Below are 23,582 nucleotides of genomic sequence, written 5' to 3' on the forward strand. Positions count from 1 at the left end.
TTGTGTACCTCTCATTAACATTGAGTCACTAGACCTTTGGTGAAGATATGTGTGAAACCCCCAAAACGACTTTTAAATAGGCTTTCCCTCAGTTGTATGATTTGCTGTAAACCAGTCTAGAGATGTGATCTTGTCTGCAAATATTTGTTTGCAGCTTATACTTATCTATTATTTGTATTACAGTAACATCTAGATGCCTCTGTCCAATTCAATCCCAGTGTTTTAAGTACTGTATAAAACACATACAAAATAATCCCTACACCAAAGAGCTTACAGACTTATCACCCTGTTCTTCCAGTACTCCCCACTCTCTATTAACTGTTACTGTAAATTCTCCTTATACATGAAAAAGGAATGCTACAGCATCTTACTGCTGCAATGATCCAAAGCTCTGCCGTAAAGCTCATAGAAGCAGAGATGGCCTAAGAAAGCAAAGGGTCATGTTAGCATTTGGTTAAGATAGGCCTTAGGATTCAAAACATAATCAGGGCTAGAGTATGTTTTCAACAGCCCCACAAGTTTGTTCCCTTAAAATTGTCATCTGCTCGAATGGCAGAAATCTCACAAGAGCTGCTCTTCTCGTGACGAGATGTTCGCTACATCTGAACCAGAAAAAAAAAGGCCCGTAGGCCAGTCTTTGGCATAAGGTAGAGCAGCTGTCACCTGACAGCTGTCGCTCAGGGACTGCTCTGGCAGTTGGGGAGCGCCAGGCTATAGGCAGACCCCAACCACACCCCCTGTTGCCCACCAGACACACTCTCTGTGTCTAGGGCAGAGGTAGGATGGCATGGGAATTGGCATGATGGCTCCATACCACCTAAAGATCTATCTATACAGAGGAGAACCTATCTTTTAACCAGAAAGAAAAGGAGTACTTGTGGCACCTTAGAGACTAACCAATTTATTTGAGCATAAACTTTCGTGAGCTACAGCTCACTTCATCAGATGCATAAAGTAGAAAATGCAGTGAGGATGTTTTATACACACAGACCATGAAAAAATGGGTGTGTATCACTTCAAAAGGTTTTCTCTCCCCCCACCCCACTCTCCTGCTGGTAATAGCTTATCTAAAGTGATCATTCTCTTTACAATGTGTATGATAATCAAGGTGGGCCCTTTCCAGCACAAATCCAGGGTTTAACAAAAACGTCTGAGGAACAGTGGCGGGAGGGAGGGGGCGGTAGGAAAAAACAAGGGGAAATAGGTTACCTTGCATAATGACTTAGCCACTCCCAGTCTCTATTCAAGCCTAAATTAATTGTATCCAATTTGCAAATGAATTCCAATTCAGCAGTCTCTCGCTGGAGTCTGGTTTTGAAGTTTTTCTGTTGTAATATCGCAACTTTCATGTCTGTAATCGCGTGACCAGAGAGATTGAAGTGTTCTCCGACTGGTTTATGAATGTTATAGTTCTTGACATCTGATTTGTGTCCATTTATTCTTTTACGTAGAGACTGTCCAGTTTGGCCAATGTACATGGCAGAGCGGCATTGCTGGCACATGATGGCATATCTCACATTGGTAGATGTGCAGGTGAATGAGCCTCTGATAGTCTGGCTGATGTTATTAGGCCCTGTGATGGTGTCCCCTGAATAGATAGGTGGCCACAGTTGGCAACGGGCTTCGTTGCAAGGATAGGTTCCTGGGTTAGTGGTTCTGTTGTGTGGTATGTAGTTGCTGGTGAGTATTTGCTTCAGGTTGGGGGGCTGTCTGTAGACAAGGACTGTTTAACCAGTTACTAATTCATAAGAGGACCTTCCCATGACAGCTTACTCTCCTTAAGACCCTTTAGTGTGAGACCTTGTCAAAGCCTTTCTGAAAGTCCAAGTACACTATATCGACTGGATCCCCCTTGTCCACATGCTTTTTGACACCCTCAAGAATTCTAATTTTTCGTGAGGCATGATTTCTCTTTACAAAATCTGTATTGACTCTTCCCCAACATATCATGTTCATCTATATGTCTGATAATTGTGTTCTTTGCTATAGTTTCAACCAGTTTGCCTGGTCTCTGCTCTAACACTGACCAAGCAAAGCTCTATGGTTTGGTATCTAACTAGATGATACTGTGATTCAAAGGACAGCCCAATCTTGATCTCCTTTTCCTATGTACAACTGTGAAGACCCTGCAAGTATTTGTAACTATTTCTTCCTTTATGTATCTGCATAACATTGAATTGTTATAAATAAGGATATTAAGAAGGAAAAAAAAGTGACATACTCTAGGTTTTAACTCCATTAAAATACATTGGGCAAGTAGGATCTGATTTGTAACAGCACAGTGGTCCATTTGTGCCAGCATAACTAGTGCAAAGTTGCTGTAAAGCTCTTCATGGAAGTACTCCTTGCGCTGGTAGCCTATCCTACCAGCTGCAGAGCTCAGCCAGCTCTGTACCTCTTGTGACAGCCTTAGGCACAGAGAGTGTTCCAAGGCATGTTGGAGGCAGGAGAGAAGTATTCTGGGAGGGGATGTGACTTGGGCTATTATGGCCCTAGCTTGGCTGTGACAGAGACTATGGACAGCCTGGCACAGAACTGGCCCCTGGCAGCCCCAGAATCAAAGGGACACAGGTCTCCCCGAGTCCCTATGGCAATCTCTGTTCTAGTGCTGAGGTGAACTGGGATCAAATAGTTTTGAGGTGTCAGAGTAGAAAAATGTCTAAAATATAGCTAAAAAACAACAGTTGATGTATCTGAACCAAACATTAGGACACGACAAGCAGAATTCAGACTCTCAGCAGGTGGTGATGGAAAAGGCCTGTTAAATTATCAAGTCCATCTCCCTGCCAGGGCAGGATTATTCCCCATTTTATTTTCTAGGGTTTTCTCCAGTGGAGTGTTAAACATCCAAAGCAATGAGGCTTTCGCCACTTCCACTGGGATGCTATTCCACAGCCTAACAGATCTCACCAGAAATTCAACTTACATTTTCCCTTCCTTAATTTCATCCCATTATTACTAGTCACCCCCTCAGCATCACCCTACAAAATTCTCTCCCTCCATGGCATTCATGCCTTTTACATTCCTGCAGCCTACTTGAAATTCACCACACACACACACACACCCCGTGGCCACCACATAGCCAATCCATCCCTTCTTAGCTCCTATACCCTTTTCTCTTCACTCAGACCATGTCTACACTACAGGCGCTATAGCAATGCCACTGCAGAACTATTCTATAGACACTCCCCACATTGATGGAAGGGGTTTTCCCATTGACATAGGAAATCCAACTCCCCAAAAAGCAGTAGCTTGGCTGATGGAAGAATTCTTCCATTGAGCTAGCTGTGTCTACACCGGGGTTAGGTCAGTTTAACTACAATGCTCAAGGGTGTGAAATGTTCACCACCCTGAACAACATAGCTAGGTCAATCTGAATTTTAAGTGTAGACCAGGCCTCAAGTCTCTTCATCCCCTTGATCATTCATGTTGCTCTTCTTTGCGCTTCCTCCAGTTTCTCTATATCTTCCTAAAGACAAGATGCTCAGAAATGAATACAAGATCTATCTATATATCTAGGATTTTATTCTGCACAGATTGCCGTGGTATCTGAGTGTCTTAATATCCCTAAAACAACAAGGAGTCCCTGTGGCACCTTAGAGACAAACAAATTTATTTGGGCATAAGCTTTCATGGGCTAAAACCCACTTCATCAGATGCATCACGTGCCACAAGGGCTCCTTGTTGTTTTTGCTGATACAGACTAACATGGCTACCATTTTAATATCCCTAGTGTGACTGCACCACTGCCATGTAAGAGGAACTACTACCCTTTACTGTAATGTCATGCTTCTTCACATGCACCCAAATTTTCTCTCATATCACATTGCAAAATCATGTCTAATTTGTCATCCACTCTCTTTCAATATTTAATGCTTTCCCTCACACAGATTTTCTGGATTATTTTATCAGCTTTAATAACTTATTTCAAGTTGAATTTTGTTTCATCATTAGAAATATAAGCAAGGAAATATCTTCCTGTCCCTTTATATTTGTTTTGTAATCCTCACTAGGATTGCAATTCCTCCCTAGGAGTATCAACCAGGAATTTCATTAATTCTTTCCTTCAAAATAACGAATGTTAGGCTCAATTGCCTCTCCTTAAGACATCTTATGGAGATTTTTCACCAGCTATCTTATTTAAAGGGCTGGGTTTACCTCTCCATCCCTTTCCCCTCTCCTCCCCTTCCCCCATACCTTCACACACATTCCCCTGAGGAATCAGTCACAGGTGGAGTAATAGGACCCTATTACTCCTCCACCCCTGTCCTGATTTTCATACTTGCTATCTGGTCACCCTACCAATTATACACCTTTCCCCAGTTACTCAGATGCGGATAACAAACATTTTTATTCCACCAGAAAATCAGCTACAGGAAGTCTCTACTGTGTGGTCATTGTTTGACTGCGGTTCCCCCCCAGTGTCTTTTGTAGGCTAAAGTGTACATTTTCATTACTTGTCAAATTCTGGGTATTTTACTTCTGGCTACCTAAAAAACATATTCCACCAAGTCTTTGCCATCAACAGATCACCAAAGAAATGGAAGTGAAACAGTTTTATTTAGTAAACATGCATGTTCCCCTTTAAACCCAGCCTGAAAGGGAGTCAGAACAAAGTCCAGGGTAACACAACAGGAATTTCAGATAATGTTAAAATTTGCAAATAGAGATCTAATGTTGTACCACATCTGAGCTGGAATCCCTGCTGACATATTCTGAGGGGTTCAATGACATTCTTCCATGTCACTACTGAGGAAAAACAGTGATAAAACACAATATGAACAGTATGGATTGCAAGAGAAATTATTACAAACAGTAGAAAATTGCCCAGCTCATACAACACAATACGCATCTATTGAGCACTCAAAAGAATGAGAAAGCTTCCATTTTACAGTCCACTTTTCTGCTATGTTCATTTATTATGCAGCTTATCCAGTGAAAACAGGCTTGAACGACTTCTAGGAAACTGCCATTCCCTTGCTTTTGATGCAAAAAAATCGCAATTTTGCTTATCTGGACTGGAGTTTGAATCCAGGTCAGGTTAAAATTGGGGGAACTATCATCCTTTGGTTTATCTCCAAGCTAGTCTGAATTCTTATCTGGCCTTGCAGACTGTAGTATTTGACTCTCTAAGTAAAGCACCTTACTATTTATCATGATGGACTACAAACCTAATTGCACTGGATGATATTAATGTACCTGAACTTTTAAGTATTAGAGCACGCTAATGAATGAAGAGAGGTTTTAAGGACAGAGTTTGATCAGAAAAGAATTTGGCCTATCAACTTCAGTGCGTTTATATCAGGGATGAATTTGGTCCAGAATAGTCTTTCATGAGAAGACACACTTGACAAACTGTTAAAGGATATGTCATGTGGGTCAAATTCATCCTTGTACCACCACAATAACTCTAAGACAGAGGTTCCCCAACTTTTCTTATTACGTACCTCCTTCCAGATCTACCAGCTCCCTGCATACCCCTACCCTTCTCCTCACTGATACTGTGTTCTTCTTAACACTACCTGTCTTCAGCCAGCTGTCCATATTTCACTGTTCTGTACAGATATAATGCAACGTATACAACTGGAAAAAAAAGAGCTCAGTTAGACTGGATAGTTGCTGGGAAACTGAACTTGTGCTGTATGACTATTGTAGGTGAGGGCTCTGTGTGTCTGCGTTCTCATTGGTACATCTTGAAGCAAATTAATTACCGTATTTTATATAACAAATTCCCACAGAGTTTTAAAGCTTCATCAGAGTAACCGATTATGAAAATAGAATAATTAATAAAATCCACCTTTACACAGTTTCTCCCACGTACCTCCTGGAGATGTCTCACATACCGCTAGGGGTCTGTGTACCAGTTTGGGAACCTCTGCTCTAGGATGATACAGCATAAGAGTTGAATCACAGCCTCCCAAGTTAGTCTTGTTTGTTAACGTAAATGCATTTCTATTGCCCTGCTTCAAATAAATGCAACCAAATAAATTATTTTGACTACTGAAAAGTTGCCCATGAAAATCAAACACTATAACAAGGCTGTGATCATGCCCTATCTTCCTGAATTCCAAGTACTGTAAAGAATAAACAAGATTAATGTAATGGTGCAAAATACCCAACTTCATGTTTCTTTTACTACCCCAGTACTGTCCTGCTACTGGTCGCAATCACACTGTAGAAATATACAATAATATTGTATTCCAGGATTCAGTGATTTATGCCTGCTTCAGTTGAGTAATATCTTTTGCCGTGAGGTTTACATGACCATATCCTTACATGTCAAAACAAAATGGCAAACATTCTCTCCAAGAAGGTGAAATACTATTGCTTACTCTGACTGCTGATTCCTAATACAATAACTCACACACATGGTAATAGCACACAGTCTTGGACATTAGAACTTGTTATACTATAGTAGAAATGGCAGAAATTCTATTTTCCAGTTTGCAGTTGTTCATAACTATCTGAGATTTTCACATTTTGGTCTGAAATTTTCCATACCCGAGATCCAATCCAATGCCCACTTAATTCAACGGGAGACTTTCCATTGCCTTTATTCGCTATTGGCCTGGACCCTGGGTCTGTGCTGGTGATTTGATTTATTTATTTTTAATGAAAGTTTGAGCAAACCCAAGTCAGCCATTACGGAGTAAGAGAAGAGGGTTTAAAAAAAAAAAGTCCCATTGTTCACAATTCTTGCAACCTGTTTTCGAACAGCTCCCCTATCAAACCTGCTGGAAATTGAAGGTTAAAATCTGGCTGATATTCATAATGGTATTTGTAATCTTTGGTCCAGTATTTACATGTTAATATCAACTTACTCCAAATTTGCCCATCCAAAGAATTACACAAGGTCCAGGACCAAAACCCATCTCTTTCCCATCCCCAAATGAATGAAACCTTCATGGAGAGCTGCACTCCCCAGTTCTTTTACTTGCGTCTTGAGGATCAAAAAGTTCTCTGATAACAGCCTATGACATTCATTTGTCTGCGAGTAAGAGGACTACAAACCCCATGGATCAAGTAGGGTAAGTTTCAACCTCAACTGATATAAGCAGGCTTTTAGAGAAAGCTGGGCCCCAATTTTCATTTTCATGAATATTCAATAAAAAAATGTTAGTTCAAGCATTTTGACCCAACTGCAATGGCAAACCCAATTTGCCAGTGCAAATTTTCTAATTAAGTATTTACCCTCTAACCCCTCTTTCTTTTGATTCTACATTCATTTGCTGATTAAACACATTACATTCACAGTACTTTATTGTTTAATGTCTCAGTCACTTGGAGAAGTGTTTGGCTCGCTGCTTGTAAAATGAAGTAAAAACGCCTGAGTTGTATCCATGCCATCTCGTTCACTTAAACGATTCCAGAGGGATGGCACAGGTTTAACTCCGAGCAGAATTTGGCCCAATATCCTTGGTTACAATAGTAAAACCTTTAGATAACTTTTTGTTTTCAAATTTTATGTTCATTTTAACTAACCATATAATTTCTGATTTTGAAGCTCCCATCTCCTCTCTCTGACCCTAAGATCTATGCCAGGAGTTCTCAGACTTTTGTACTGGTGACCCCTTTCACACCGCAAGCCTCTGAGTGCGACCCCCCCTTATACATTAAAAACACTTTTTAATATATTTAACACCATTATAAATGCTGGAGGCAAAGCGGGGTTTGGGGTGGAGGGTGACAGCTCGCAGCCCCCCATGTAATAACCTTGCGACCCTCTGAGGGATCCCGACCCCCAGTTTGAGAACCCCTGATCCATGCTTTGAAGGTCAGGATAAGATTGAACACAGGCCTAATTTCCTAGGGTCCTGACCATTAACTGTTCCATCTTTTCCTTTAAGTTAGCAGATGTACTCAGGAATAATTACAAGTGTTGTTTATAATTAAACATGTAAAGCAGCAAGAAGTAGCATTCTTACACAAAGGATGTAGGCTGTGGAAAGTAAATGAGAGACAGATGGTAAATTATCCTGCAAACTCTAGGCCTCTGCCATTTATTAGTATTTATTTATTTTGAATGATGAACAACAAACGAGGTTAAATTACATAATGGTTGGAATGAATTAACACATTGTTTTCCTTTAAGGATTTAGACTACTTTGCCATCACCATCCTCTCTCGTGATAAATATATATTATAAATGGTCAGGTCCTTCTCCTGGTAACACTGATTTTTGCTGAAAGCCTAAAACAACTCCAAGTGAAAATGAAAGACTGGGAGCAAAAAGTAACTCCTTCTAGCAAGCTTAACCAAGATGCTTTCCACAATGGGACTCAACAGAACACAACAAAATTTGAGACTTAAACACTACAGGTCTACAACGACATTTGCAAGTAAGTATTATGATTTTATCCACACACTGCTAATATTTAGAAAGCATTAATTTGCTAGTATTTGCTAATACTTCTTTGATACTTTATTATGTGAGAAAAGCTTCCTTCTCGAAAGAAAAAAAATCAAAAATTCACAAGTTTGAGCCCAGATTCAATCAAAACATATGTCTGAGCTAGAACAGCTAATTCACTAGGGAACCAATTTCTTATTAATACATTATCAGTGGGACACCATGGTAGGCCTCCTGATTATGTAAGTTCCAAGGGAAAATAAATGAATAATAAATCTCCACAGCATTCCCTTCTACCACTGAAATAAGAATCTCTGTCAAAGGTCTCCTCTCTTCTTATGTCTGAGCTGCTAGTACCTCTCTCCGTGTGGTGTTTCAACTGTCTTCTTGCTTGGGGTGGGGAAGGGTGAATTGTAGAGCTGGTTGAAAAACATGTTTCATGAAAAATTTTGAAAATTTCATAAATAATTTTTGTTCTGCAGGTTGTAAAAAGGAATGACTTTTCATTTATTTGATGATTGGTGAAAAATATTGATATTCTTTTGGGCAGGGGGTTCCCTTTTCCTCACCATTTCCCCCCTCCTCCTTTCTCTCCTTTTTCTAGTTTGTAACTGAAGGGAGAGAAAGGAAGGGAAGAAAAGCCAAAAAAACAAAATTCTCATTTCTCTGAAAAACAATTTTTGACAAAAATCAATTTTTTATAAATGTTCGGGGGGGGGGGGTTGTTTGTTTGAAGTCATTTTTTATGAAAAATTTAAACCCTGTTCGAGAGAGCTGATTCTGTTTTCTTTGAAACCGTTTAATATCATATATATATATATACACATATACATATACACACAAACACACACATACATACACACACACACACACCATGGAGCTGGAGTGTGCCTTTCACCCTGAGTAGGGGCTGATACATAGATACTCCACGGTGCTCATCCTGTTTGAGGGATGTAGACATCCTTGCAGCGTCTGCTTACTCCTATGTATTCTTATAAGGTCTAGATAGCCCACGCATTAGTAAAAAAAACCCTGGCACTCCCCTTATGCCCATGCATAAACACAGTCCAATTCACAATCTAGTCCTTATTGTTAGTTTTATTGTAATTGTCATAGTTCTTTTGTTAGATGAAAAGACTAAGTTCATATCAGATGCTCTGCATTTAAGTCTTTGTTTATACATAAATGCATGTGTTGCAGCTCAGATGTGAGGTAGTATAAAAAAGCAAATTCTGCCCATTTTTATACCCCAGTGAGATTACATTGATGTAACTACAGGCAAAATAATCCCATATGCCTGTGCTAGAGCACAGAACAATTGATTGTTCCCAACATCCACAGTCCTAGGCAGGTTTCTGCCATGTGGTATGCTGGCTTGAGCCCTGAAGTTATTTCCATCCAAATACTGTGTGAGATTATCTGTCACTTTATTTCTCCATATAAAGCAAGAATGTACTAGCTACAGAAACCTCATATGAAGCACTATGTTGTGGGGTTTTTTGGCTAATAAATTCACGTTTTGCTTCAAGGACATTAGCTTCTGGATTTAGCCACTAGCTTTTTATTTGTAGTGCTCTCTTTTTAAACTTAAATTAATACACTCCTTTAGGCTAAAATATTGTGTCGATTTTGCTAGGATTCTCCTTTGAAGTTCTGGTTTAGATGATGCTGAAAATGTTCATTTTCTAAGTAAGATCAAACATTGTTTTGTTTTGTTTTTTAAACGGAGGGGGGAATGTGTGTTGCAGTTTTACAGGCACAGTTCCTAATTATAACTCATAAGGCCAGAATCTGATGTATGCAAGTAATGTCTTGTTCCATAAGTAGTCTTACTGAAATCAGTCAGCTTACCTGCTGAGTAAAATACTCATCCATGTAAGGAAGTGTGGCAGAATTCATTCCTTAGCGAATAAGGGCTGAACCCTGCACCCTTCCCTATGCAAACAAACTGCCCTGAAAATGAACATTTTGCCTCAGTAAAAACTGGGTAGATCCTACATTTTCTAGAAGGTACATTTCAAAACAGCATGTAAATAGAATGGCAGAATACACAGCATGAGCAAGCCCTGCAAGTAATTACCCAGGATTCAGGGGCGTGGGGGGGAGAGGGGCTGGTACAGCCCATGCTACTGCGACTTTACTACTACAATACCTGAGCTAGCTAGATTAAAAGTTACTTGGGTATGTCTACACGAGCTGCAATCAGACCCTGTGATTACAGTACAGACACATCCTAAAGGTACGTCTACACTGCAAGTGAAGGGATGATTGCAGCATGGGTAGGCATACCCATATTAGCTTTAATCTAGTTAGTACAGGTAACAATAATAATGTAGATGTGGTGGCACAGGCTTTAGTTCAGGTTAACAACCAGAGTATGTACTTAGGGTCCCTGGAGGGCTTGTACTCGGATTATTGGAGCATACGAATGTCTGTGCCACCATGTCCATATTGCTATTGCCATCCATTCTAGCTAGATTAAAGCCAACACAAATATGCCTACCTGTACCACAATCACCCCTTCAGTTCCCGTGCAGACATACCCATAAAATGGAAACAGCAGAGATTCTGGCCGGCATAATGAAAGACTACTTTAAGTATTTCAAAAATTCTGTCAAGGAACTAATTTTTCTTGTTATTCATCTGGGACAGTTCATGCCTGGCCATGAATTTTACAAAAACTATAAAATTTGTTATTTTAAAATACTGACTAGACGTCATTTTAAGAGTGAACTGAATAGTCTTAGTTTTAATATACATTATTTTAAAAGAAAGAAAAAAGGCTTGAAAAATACAGACCAAATCCTACTAACCTTCCTCACACCAATAGACTCAATGACTAAAGTCCATTAGGCCAGATTCTGCCAACCTTACTCCACAAGTAACCCCACTGAAAGTGAATAATCCTATTAATTTCAATGGGACTACTTGTGGAATAAGGTAATACTCAACATGAGTAACAGTGGCAGAATCTGGCCCACTACACTGAGTGGGATCTGTCCCAGAATCTGCTATTTTATAAAATGCATGCAAGAGGATGGATAGGGAATTGTTATTTTTTTTGAGGGCCACCTCATGAAATGCCATAATTTATTACAATAGTTGTGTTTTCTCCGTACTTTTTACCATCTTTATACAGTTTGAATGCTAACAAGAGTGTGTACCTCCTACTGGGTTACAATAAAATTAAATTCAGGAATCATCAAGTTAAAGAAAAATATACAATTTTGGTATTGTCAGGCACGGGTAAAATTAAGCTGATTAAAAAAAAGGAAAAGGACCCTTAAAATATCTAGCTCTGGAGCTTGTTCTCTAGTACTGCAGTTAATTTCTACCAGTTAGACTTGTTTGCTCTAACATATGGATACTAAATTACTTACATTTTGCTATCTGAGATGCGAATATATGATCTCAGAGCAAGCAGATTCTAAAGTGGATGAAAACAATACAATCTAGAGAAAAGGAAAAAAAACTATCCCCAGCAAGGGTTTTGGTCCTTACTGTTCTACATCTTTTCCTCTCATCTTAGCAACAGTACATATAGCAGCCAATCAGACGACACTTCCTCTAGCTCTAACGTCAGACTCGGAGGTTACTATAGTGCACTGACCGACAGTAACCGTGAGAGAGGAAAAAGACAGTTCATGCGGCACCTCTACCGCAGTGCACCTGCTATGAGGAGGACAGGCTTTTTCTAACTCCTCTAGGAAGGATTAGCCAGTAATTTAGGGCAAGTCCTATTTTTGATCATTTGGATCTCAGAATGTCACCAAGAGTGAAATCTTTCCGGGACATTACACAAAACACAGAAAAATATATGTTTTGTTCAATTCAATATGTCTGAATGAATTTGTAACAGCACCCAAGAAAGAATTAGAGAAACCTAGTCCTTTGAAATCTATTTTGGCATTTTGACAGTGACTTAAGTCACCTGTGTTTTCCATCTTCTTATTTAAAGAACAACATTTACACGATATATGTATCTTTTAGCTGAAATGTAGGTATCTAAAAATCTCGAATGACATTATTTCAGAAAGTGATAATATTTATTTAAAAATTAAAATAGCTTAACAGCTTAACAAAAATTCTACCTGTCCCCAGACACCATGAGCCAAATTTGATTAAATTGGCCACTTGTCTAAAAGCTTCTCCCACGCAGGGAGAGGATCTTGTTTTGCTTGATAATTTTAAGGTCAAACACATTGCAGTCTTGTAAATTTCTCTTGGACCAACTGTTTTCACAGGGATTGCTGAAAAATGAAAAAAAAAGCCAGAAATTAATGATCACATATTTTACAGAGCATGGGTGTCTGTATTGCTATTAACCAAGTCAATACAAATAGAGTTTTTAGAAAAATTACATTTTGACTGGCTAGAACCCATTTCTTAATAGGTTACTATAGAGCAAATTTTACCAGCCCCTGCATTCTAACTTGGTGCAAATGAGTCATTACAACACTGAAAACAGTGAAGGAGAAAAATAAATTTCCAACTAAAACGTTGCCTAATTAATTGTGAATATGGACAAGTATTAGAAAAAGTAAAACTTGAGTTATTTCGGATTTCTGAGAAGCAAATGATCACTCTCTCCTTTGAGGATATCCTGGACTTATGTTGGAATGATATTTCCATCGGATATTAAATTAAGTCAAAGGTGTCTTGAAGTGTAGATAGGTGTCCTGAAGTGTAGATAGGTGTCCATTTTTAGTGCATATATAAAACCAAATAAAGTAAAGATGCATGTGTTTGTCAAGGGTCAGAGGGCAAAATAGCATTTTCATCCCTGTGATGTGGTGTCCATACCTCACACTAGCCAAGAAAGTATGGGCTTAAAACTATGGGCAGTGGAAGTCCCGCCCCTCACACTGTGCAGGGCATGCTCCAACTGCTGCCTCAGTATAAAAGGGAGCAGCCCAGCTCATTCTAGGCTGACCACCGAGGGAGAATACTTCATAGAGGCTCCTGCCTAGGAGCTGCTTCAGCACTTGACAGCAGGAACCAGAGATCCCAAGGACTGGAGCAGAGACCTGGTGCCTATAACTGGCCAACTGGAGTCAGAATCCCAGGGAGCTATCTACAATGAGGGGCTCGGAGACTCTGACAATGTATGGACCCTGGCTTCAGGAGACAAGGTAGTAAGTGGCCCAGGGAGGCAGTGTGAGTGGTCTCTTCCACCTGAGGAAGATCAGAGTGTTGCAGTAGGATCCCTGCTGATTGGGTGGTGACCACACTTGCCACTGACAGGGCCCTGGGCCAGGACCCAGTGAAGCAGGAGGTGCCCGGGTTCCCCCTTCCCCGGCCATCACCCCTGCTGGATGGCAGCCCTTTATTCTATTATGCCATACAACCCTGATCCCCAGGGCAGCCATATTGACTCAGGCCATTAGGCCGTATAACCCAGAATCCCAAGGGAAGCCATATTGACTCTGGCTATTAAGCAACACAGCCCTGACCCCTAGGGTAGCCATACTGACTCCGGCCACTGGGTCGTGCTGTTCTCAGTCTACGGATAGGTGGATAGACTGTAACTGCGGTAGTTTCACAACCCCGACCTGTCCTCAAAGCAGACAGGGTGTGCATGCCCCACGACAATCCCCTTTACTGCATGGGGCTAGCCATAATCTGATCCTAGATACATGTATTTTATTGAAGTAAACTAATCTTCTCTTTATGGTGCTTTTAATGAGGAGCATGACAACAGAAGAGTTAACATCTGTTTGAAACCCTGATTTATGGAGGTATAAAAATTTTAATTTCAAATAGCACTAGGCTGAAACTTAGTAGAAGGTCTATTTGCCCTAATATTAATCTTCATTCTTTCATTGGTTAACCTGGGTTTTTCTTTTTCTTTTTTAACTCTAGATTGAGGTATCAGAGTTCGAGGTGGAAATTTATTTCATACCTTATTTTTGTTCAAACTCTAATCAAAATAAGGAGTTGCATGTTAAAAAAATGAAAATTTTGCCTGCAGATAGTCCTCAAACTTTGTGGATTAGGCTTTTGTTATATTGAGAAAATATATTTGACATGGCAGAGGAATTTTTCCTTAAAAGGTGAGTTGGCTCATTGTTCTTAAAAGTGAGGGACATCCAGCATGGGCCTGAACAAATCATAGTGCGTGCACTGTGCACGTTTCCCTCCTCCAGTTCTGCCAACTCACCTCCATTCCAAAATATGTCAACACCTTTACACCAGTCCTGGACCTCAGCTAAGCAGACCGAGTCCCACTTAACTGCATTATAGTTTTGTGATGTGCCCAAGCAGCAGCCAGATTCAAACCATGGAACTCATTTTCACTGGTGGAGAACAGTAATCAGGATTTTATCCTTGCAGCCTCCAGAGCTGAACTAACTCACTCCACAATCTATATCCTTCAAAACTGAACAGCTATTTCACTGTGAAAATCAGAGACTTTTCTCTATAAACCTTACGGGCAAAACTTCCAAGAGTGCCAAAGTGATTTAGAGGCTGACTAAACTATACTGAAAGTCAGTGGGACTTAGGCTCCCAAGTCATTAAGGTGCTTTTGAAAATCTTACCCTACGCCCTTTTCCAAACCCTGTGCTAATGAAAATACCCACTGAAATGGACAGGTCAGAGGTACCATTTGCTTGATTAAGTATTTGTGTGCCAAATTCATTCCCAGCATAATTCCACTGACTTCAAGGGACTTATGTCAGGGATGAATCTGGCCCAAGGTCACCCCTAGACTATCTCATGATGGATTTCTTAATGGCGCATTCCACTCATTTTAATGAGTCTCTTGCGACAAGCAGCATTTGTCATGTAATTCTTTGTAAATGAAAGTGAGTCCTTCCACAGACATTTAGCCGAACAAAAAAGGGAAAATGAAATAGATATATTAAAGAGATGTTAAAGCTGGGACACAGATCAATACAAGAAACATCCTGACTTAAAGGCAGCCATGGTGTATTTAACTTACCTGTTATTGGCAAGTAATGCAGAGCTGTAGTTCTCACTCGGTCTTATAAAAAGTAGATGATGTTACATGCCATATGGGTTTCACTGTCTGAACAATGTGGCTGAACATAAAACACAATGGCAGCATCATCACAAAATGCCCCTGCTTTTGTTAGTTTGGATCTTAACCTTACCTTTACCATACTGTTTTGGTTGGTTGGTTTAAGACTTTCAACTCCCATACAATCCATTTGCATGGATTTTTCTTGGCAAGAAAACTATATTCTCTCATATATTTGAGCATTCACTGAATGTTAACTGTTTTTCTCATTAAAACCAGGCAGAAAGATAAATCTAGGTAAACAGCAACAAATTTTCTGAGCTAGATAGTAAATGAACACCATCAATTTGAAAAAACTCACTGACATCTAAAAATCTTTTACCTATTGTTGCTATAAGTAACACCTAAGAGTGACTAGAATTCGAAGAGATTTTCTATCCTTTTTATTTTGTGTATTTGACAGCAGTTTGCAGTTAGTTTCACGGTTTTTTTAATTAGTCATTTGTACTTCCTGGGCCTGATTTTTTTGCTGCAGGTGAGTTACTTTGCACTATTCTCGTGTAAAAGCAGACTTAAACCCAACATATCTTGCCAGCAAAAGATCTCTCCAGCATGAGGAATCCCAACCAGCATAGTCAGCTATGTGTGGAGTTCATTGTTGCCTTTTTGCTGAGCCGTAGATTATGGGGCTTTGCAGTGCATTAGTTTCTCAATGGAGGGAAATTGGTAACACAGACTCAGGGTATTTTCTCACATAAATTATTTTTAAAATGTATGCAAACTCTGTTTATTTTATTGCACAGAGTTAATATTTTGCAGAAACCCCAGCAAAGAAACCACAGACCTCATATGAAGAAGCAGCTTTTTGGTCAGCATCTTCACTTGAGAGCAGTTAGGCTGTTCAGTTTTTGATCTTCTATTCCCTACTGTTTTTAGCTTGTCCAACGTAATAACTGTTTTAGTTAAGCCAATGCTCTGAGCCTGCCCCTGGTGGAGAGAGGTGGGAACTGGAGGAAGGGGTGTGGCTTGAAGGCCTCTGTGCTCTGGTGATCCCAAGCAAGTCTAATGGACCTTGAGACCCATTGGCATCTGGCATAATTTAGAGCAGTTCTGAGGAGGCTGCTCTAAGATATGTTAGGGAAAAAGCAAGTGCAAGCCCAACATCAGGACTGGGGACTAGCAAATGGCCCCTTGTAGCTGCCCTGTACAGAGGTGCACAGAAAAACTAACCCTCTCTTTCACACACCAGCATGACGACATCACTGTCATGCACTGCTCTTCCCTACTGCTAGCAACAGATGCATACCAGTAACAGCAGCTGCAGAACTGAAACTGAATTGCCAGGAAGCAAGCAAGCGCTCAATAAGGGAAGAAGCAGAGGCAAAAGCCTGAGAATGTTTGGTAACGATGCTGTTGGTTTATCCAAAAGGTGCTCTTAAATCTCAGAAGGTGAACAGAAAAACATTTAAAAATTTGAGGCATTTTTAAAAGTAAACATCAGTGTTCAATTAGAAAAATGATTTTTTTTAAAATTGAAAAGAATTCAAGTAGATAGCATCCTTTTAATCTCCATGAAATGCTCTTCCCTGAAATAGTCATGGCTATTAAAAGCTAAATGCAAGGGGTGGTTGGAACATTTTCTACCACAATAGAACCTCTGAGTTACAAACACCAGAGCTACAAACTGACCAGTCAACCACACCCCTCATTTGAAACTGGAAGTACCCAATCAGGCAGCAGAGACAAAAATGTACAGTGTTAAATGTAAACTACTAAAAAATAAAGGGAAAGCAGCATTTTTCTTCTGCATAGTAAACTTTCAGAGCTGTATTAAGTCAATGTTCAGTTGTAAACTTCTGAAAGAACCACCATAACGTTTTGTTCAGAGTTAGGAACATTTCAGAGTTACGAACAACTTCCATTCCCAAGGTGTTCGTAACTCTGAGGTTCTACGGTAAATGAAATTTAATTGAAATATGACATTTTGTCAAATCCAAAATGTTTCACAGGGAAGTATCAGTTTTGTTGAAATTTTTATCCAGGAGGGTTTTTTGGGTGCTCTGTTCATTTCTGACCAGAGAAAGAGAAACTGAATCAAAAAGCTCAGGTTTTGGATCTGAAAAGGGACATTTCAACTCAATTCCATTTTGTGAAAACCTTTGAAAAGGTCTTGTTTTCATTCCAATGAGGAACAAAACAAAATTTGAAACCTCAAAACTTGCTGGAATTGTCGTCTCCCATGTAGCTCTACTAAATACATTAAATAGCTTTCAAAAATTCCTCACCACAGAAGGTAAGAGGAAGTAATGATTTTTTTTGGGGGGGGGGGCGGAGATGAGATACATTAGGACCCTGGTCCTGCAAACACCTATGCATGTGAGTAACTGTATTCATGTGAACAGTGGGGCAGGGGCTACCCACAGGCATAGGTGTTTGCAGGATCAGAGCTTACGTGATGATGTTCCTTCACCCCAGACATTTCTAGATTATGAAAACTTGGTTACATTAGCCAGGTTGGCATGATGGTGCCTGGGAATTCTGTTTATCTGACAACACATTTTATAAAACAATTTTAAGACGAAAGTTTAAACCAATGGATACACACCCACAGACAGGTAGACTTAAATTGAGAACAAGAAGTGTCATATAAAATTTCACTTACCTTTGTCTCTGGTATGGCTCAACAGCACATTTTATTATTTTTGATGAATAGATAATACCTTACCAAAGCACACAACCATACCAATTTACTCTACAGGAAACAATTCCTTGTGGAAATGTAATGACTGCATTTAAGTATATGAAGCTCTCCTTAAAGAGTTCAATATTTTCTCTTGGGTGTATTTCCTTCCAGAAGTGTCTGCTACTGGGAATATTATACATCCTACTTGCCCCTTCAAAGAGACCACTAATCTGAAGAAAAGATAACTTCACTAGAAAATGCAGTGCACCTCATTCTCCTCTCCCTTGCATCTTGTGTAGCCCTTCGCAAAGTGGGTGGAAAATGTTACTATTCTGATTGGGCAGCATTTTATACCCATATTTCGTAAGTGCAAAAGACCAACAATGGGCAAGGCAAAGGAGAGTCGGGCCCATTATGACAGTTTCTGAGTCCACAAAATGGAGATGAGAATATTTACCTATCTCATGGATGCAGTGTAATGACTAATTAATTACCAAATATGTATACATTGCTTTAAATATGTAAAGCATTATATATATTAGAACTAAGGGTGAAATCCTGGCCCCACTGAAGTTAATGGGAGTTTTGTCATTGACTTCATCGGGACCAGGATTTTACCCTCTGTTTCACTCATCACCTCTGATGTGTTCTGAACAACTAACCCACAATCTGTTTGTTGACCACAATTTGTTAGGCAGAAATGGAAATACATCTGTCTTTGAGCTCATGTTGTTAGACTGGGACTTAAGGTCTTGAAGTGGGGGGGGGAAGAATAATGGAGGCATATCAGATAAAATAAACTGCTGCTGTAGCTGCAGTGGATATAAATACGTTCTGGGATACTTCAGAGCCATGTTTAACAACTACTTAGGTGGGAGATTGTAGTAGTAGTTCCTCATTTCAATGAGATATACCATCTGGCTAATAGGCTTACAAACATGGGCCCAGATCTAGCAAAAGTAGCCATGTGGGCAGGCCCTTATATCCACTTGGTTTCCCAAGGACTTCAGTAGCATTCACTATTTGACTTCACCGGCACTCCATGTTGGCAGATTCCTTTGTAGGATCAGGGCCCACAAGCTGCACATGGGGTAGGACCATTTGTTCACAATTTACCTCGCAGTACTTCAGCCAAAAGCCTGAGGTGCTGAGAACACCATTTAAGTCAATAGAAGGTGCTCAGCATCTCTCAGGATCTGACCCTATCAAGAACTACCAACCACATGGGTTCTCTCTCTTTATACATTGTTAGGATGTAAAAAGAATTGATAAAACAGACAAGAGACATGGATGAGCTGACATTTCTACATATTATGGGCTAGATTTTCAAACAACACATTTTAAGAGACACATTCTGCCCTCAACTTCGTGTGCCTACTATACCGCTGAAAAACTCACTCCTCGGAAAAAAAGTTCAAAACCTAACCATTTGCCAGTAAACGTGCCTTCTCTTTTGTCCTATACATAGGATAGAAACATATGAAATTGTAGACTAGGCAAATTTGGTAACCCTGTAATACTGTAATTACTTGGACCATGAGATCTAAATTGAATTTGGAACTCTGTCCAAGAATAAATTCTTTGTTATCTGAACAATAAATGCCAGGGGATCATACAGGATTAATAGTTTAGCTAGAATGAATTTTAATCATAGTCTTTATTTCTACTGTTTCAGCCAAACTCCCTCGGCGACTAGAACTGGTTTGTTAGGCCCAGATTGTGCCATTTAGGCACTGGCTGCAGCTGAGAGCGGTTCTGAACTGTACCACCCCATGAGAAACTCTGGGAGGTACTGTGCTTCAGAAGGTACAGCCCCACCCCCAGCTCTTCAGTACACAAGGGTGGCATCTATGATGCAGTCAGGGCCAGATTTACACCTGATGCACGCCCTCTGCCTACAGCGGACTTTAGTGTTTTCTGTAAAAAATGACACTTTTTAACCACTTATCTTTTAGGAACCCCTAGAACGCCAGTGCCCCAGGCACGTGCCTAACTGGAAATCCAACCCTGGCTACAGTGCCTCATTGAATGGCATAGCTCACACTTCCCAGGGCATCTGCCTAGCACCTGAAGGTAGGGAAGGTCCTCTCAGCACACTCTGAGGTGATCTTCACCCCCAAAGTTACCAGCAAGGAGCACTGCCTCGAAAGCAGGGATTGCTACTGTGCTTGTCCCTTGAGCAGGATAAAGAAGGATGGTGGTGAGGAATGCTCCTTGTGTGCATCCTACCTCCTGCTCTCCCATAGCAAAGCCAGAAAAAATAGCCACTTTAGACTTTGTTAAACACATCACTTTATATTTAAGATAGTGAGCTATTTGCATACTTCTACAGATTTATTTGGAACCAGAGAAAACATCAAGAGTCATTGCAATAAGTGGCTGTGAGAATGCCCCAGAAAAAACAAACAAACACAGAATGTCTTTTGATGAACCACACTCATTGACTTTGCTTCTCTGTAAACCACACACTACCTCCATTTACCACCACAGGCCACGTGAGAATGTAAAGACCATTTCTCTTGATATTTCTGCTAAAAACATTAGTTTTCCTCACCCTTCTTCCTCCACCATGGTCCTTCCCGGATAGAATATGACAGTTCCTTAAACTCAATGTTCACAGCTGGTCTCCGGGGTAGGTAGGAGAAACGATGAGCTTCTGTTAAAGTGCTGTCCACCTTTTTTAAGTGTCCATTCAACAACCGCACATCTTGGTTATCCGTGACACTTGAGACCACCTCATCCACTGAAACACACACTGACTTTGGCTCAGCCATAGCAGAAGAACTGTTGACATTCTAGAAAATATGAATAGGAAACAAGAAAACTTTTCAGAAACTCTTCACTGGCAACAAATTTCATCAAACTTCTTCATCTGTTCCAATAATCCAAAAAAAAGGTGAAAGGGAACAATTCAGTGGTTTGAGTCCTGTGGCCTATATCTAGGCAAGTGCATAAAGGAGTAGGAGGCAGCAGTGAAAAGGAGCTGTTTCCCAAAATCTAGCAAGCTTGTATGCTGCCATCCAAAGCACACACAAGACTTCCACTAGCACCAGTCACTTTTTTCTTCTTCTTGAAGACTGCACATTGAATGTAGTAAACACATGATCCATAATTCTGGAGGTAAAAGTCAGCTCAGATTACCAAATTTCCTCGGGAGGGGGCGGGGGCGGGAAAAGGTGTTTTATGCATGCTCATAACTAAACTAGTCAGAAATCCAGCAATGCCTACAAAATTTCTTCAACCGTTTGACAGTAATGACATGTAATATGAACAGGATAATGTGAAAGAGGATCTAACAAAACCATAGGCACTGAAAAAATAATGGCTGGCAGCCCAGCAGATCAGCACCTCCCTCTCCCCACCCAGCACCTTCCGCTCGCCATTGGCCCCATTGATCAACACCTACCCTTACCCGCCAGTGCCTCCCACCTGCCGCGATCAGCTGTTTGGCCGCATGCAGAAATCACTGGGGGGGTGTGGGGGAAGGAGTGGGGGCAGAAAGAGATGGGAGGAGGGGGTGGAACAGGCAGGGCAGGGGTGAGAGCTTGGGGGAAGGGATGGAGTGGAGGCAGAGCAAAGGCGGGGGGAGGGAGGGGGGCAAAAGTCAAGCACCCCCTGGGGAACAAAGGAAGTCAGGGCCTATGAACAGAACTAAATTTGTTAACCTCAGTGACCTGTGATGAAAGGTTTAAAAAACTGGGCAAAAAACTTGAGAAAAGAATACTGAAGGGAACCTAATAAGTCTTCAAATATGTTAAGGGCTGTTTTAAAGAGGATGGTGATCAATTGTTCTCCATATCCATTGAAGCCAGGACAAGAAGTAATGGCAATAATCTGTAGCAAGGGAGAAACTTTCTAAAGACAAAGGTAGTCAAGTTTTGGAACAGGTTTCCAAGGGAGGTTGTAAAAACTTCCCGTGAGAAGATTTCCACAAACAGGTTGGACAGAGATGGTCTAGGAGGTTTGCTTGATCCTGCCTCCGAGCAGGGGGCATGGATTTGATGACTTCTCAAGGTCACTTCCAGCCCTAGATTTCTATAATTCTATCTTGCAGGGACTACTTGCTGTGAGCAAGGGCCACTCTTTGAGTAAGGATTTGCAGAATTGTAACCTACAGTAAAGTAAGTGGCAGAACCATTTGCCCTGTTCAAGAGACCGTGATCCTTATCTTGTTAATGCCAATGGGCACAGGTTCAAGTCCTACATTTATATTTGTTTTCTTTAACAAAAGGACTGTTACTAATCAATATAAATATATTTGCATATCAGTTGATAAAAGCAAACAAGCTATTTTTATAATGATACTTATTTACAACTGTGTATGTCAAACCAGTGGTTTTCAAACTGTGGGTCGCGAACCAGTCCTGGGTCACAGGATGTAAGGCACTGGGTCGTGGCAGCTTTGGTCAGCATTGCCGACCGGGCCATTAAAAGTCTGGTCAGTAGTGCTGCCCGGCTAAGGCAGGCTAGTCCCTACTTGTTCCGACACCGCACTGTGCCCCAGAAGCGGCCAGCAGCAGGTCCGGCTGCTAGGCGGTGGGGCCCCAGGGCGCCGCGCACTGCCCCCACCCCAAGCAACGGCTCCGCACTGGGGCAGGGGCAGCACTTGCAGGTGAGAGCCACGCGGAACTTCTTGCACGCCTCCACCTAGGAGGCAGACCTGCTGCTGGCCGCTTCCGGGGCTCAACACGGTCCGTGGTGCCAGGACAGGCAGGAAGCCTGCCTCTGCACCCTCGCTGCATCGCTGACAGGAGCCGCCAGAAGTAAGTCCGTGCCCCAATCCCCTGCCTCCAGCCCCCCTCCTCAAACTCAGAGCCCCTTCCTGCACCCCAAACCTCTCAGCCCCGGCCCAGCCATGGAGCCTGCACCCCCAGCCCAGAGCTCTGACTCCCTCCCACACTCCAACCCCCTTCCCCAGCTCTGAGCCCCCCCAAACCCAGAGCCCCCTCCTGCACTCCAGACCCCCATCCGCAGCCCCACCCCAGAGCCTGCTCCCCCCCACACACACACTCCAACCCTCTGTCCCAGCCCTGAGCCCCTCCACACCCCAAACCCCTCACCCCCAGCTCTGTTGGGTCACAGGCATCAACAATTGTCTTCAACTGGGTCACCAGAAAAAAAAGTTTGAAAACCACTGTTTTAAACTGATGTATGTTTCAATTAATGTGTTTTTGTGTAACAGACAAAGACTCTGCCTGCACCTTCAACCAGATTCCTATGGTTTTATTTTCCAGTTTCTCTGTTGAAGTTTTTAATTGCTTCTGTTTCACAGCAGGCAAAACAATAAACACATTCCCATTCAATGCAGTAAAACTGACCTACATTTCTTGCACTGTGAAATGACTATCTTCTACCAACCAACTTCTCTCCAAATATCTCCCTTTTGTTAAATTCAACCATACGTACACAAAACCCATTAGATAATGAGCTAGAGAGCTTCTATGTTCCTCAGAAAATTTGGTTTGAAGTCATAGGATGCAGTTGTGCAGGACAGAGCATGCTCAGAAAACTGTCTAAGCCCCCCCTTTTTATGAGCGCAAGGCAAGAGGTAACTATCGGTCAAACCT

At 41.2% G+C, this 23,582-nt stretch overlaps 1 protein-coding gene across 2 annotated transcripts in view; it reads right to left on the bottom strand.

The window, feature by feature from the left end:
* ABCG1 (ATP binding cassette subfamily G member 1) overlaps positions 1–23,582 on the bottom strand; it is an 82,757-nt gene that overhangs the window by 58,214 nt on the left and 961 nt on the right. For both annotated transcript variants that reach the window (XM_073359972.1, XM_073359982.1), the window contains exon 2: positions 20,570–20,810. In XM_073359972.1, the coding sequence (XP_073216073.1) occupies positions 20,570–20,810 (241 nt within the window). The remainder of the gene's footprint in view (positions 1–20,569; positions 20,811–23,582) is intronic.

The sequence above is a fragment of the Lepidochelys kempii genome, chromosome 1 (assembly GCF_965140265.1).
Source record: "Lepidochelys kempii isolate rLepKem1 chromosome 1, rLepKem1.hap2, whole genome shotgun sequence".
NCBI lineage: Eukaryota > Metazoa > Chordata > Testudines > Cheloniidae > Lepidochelys > Lepidochelys kempii.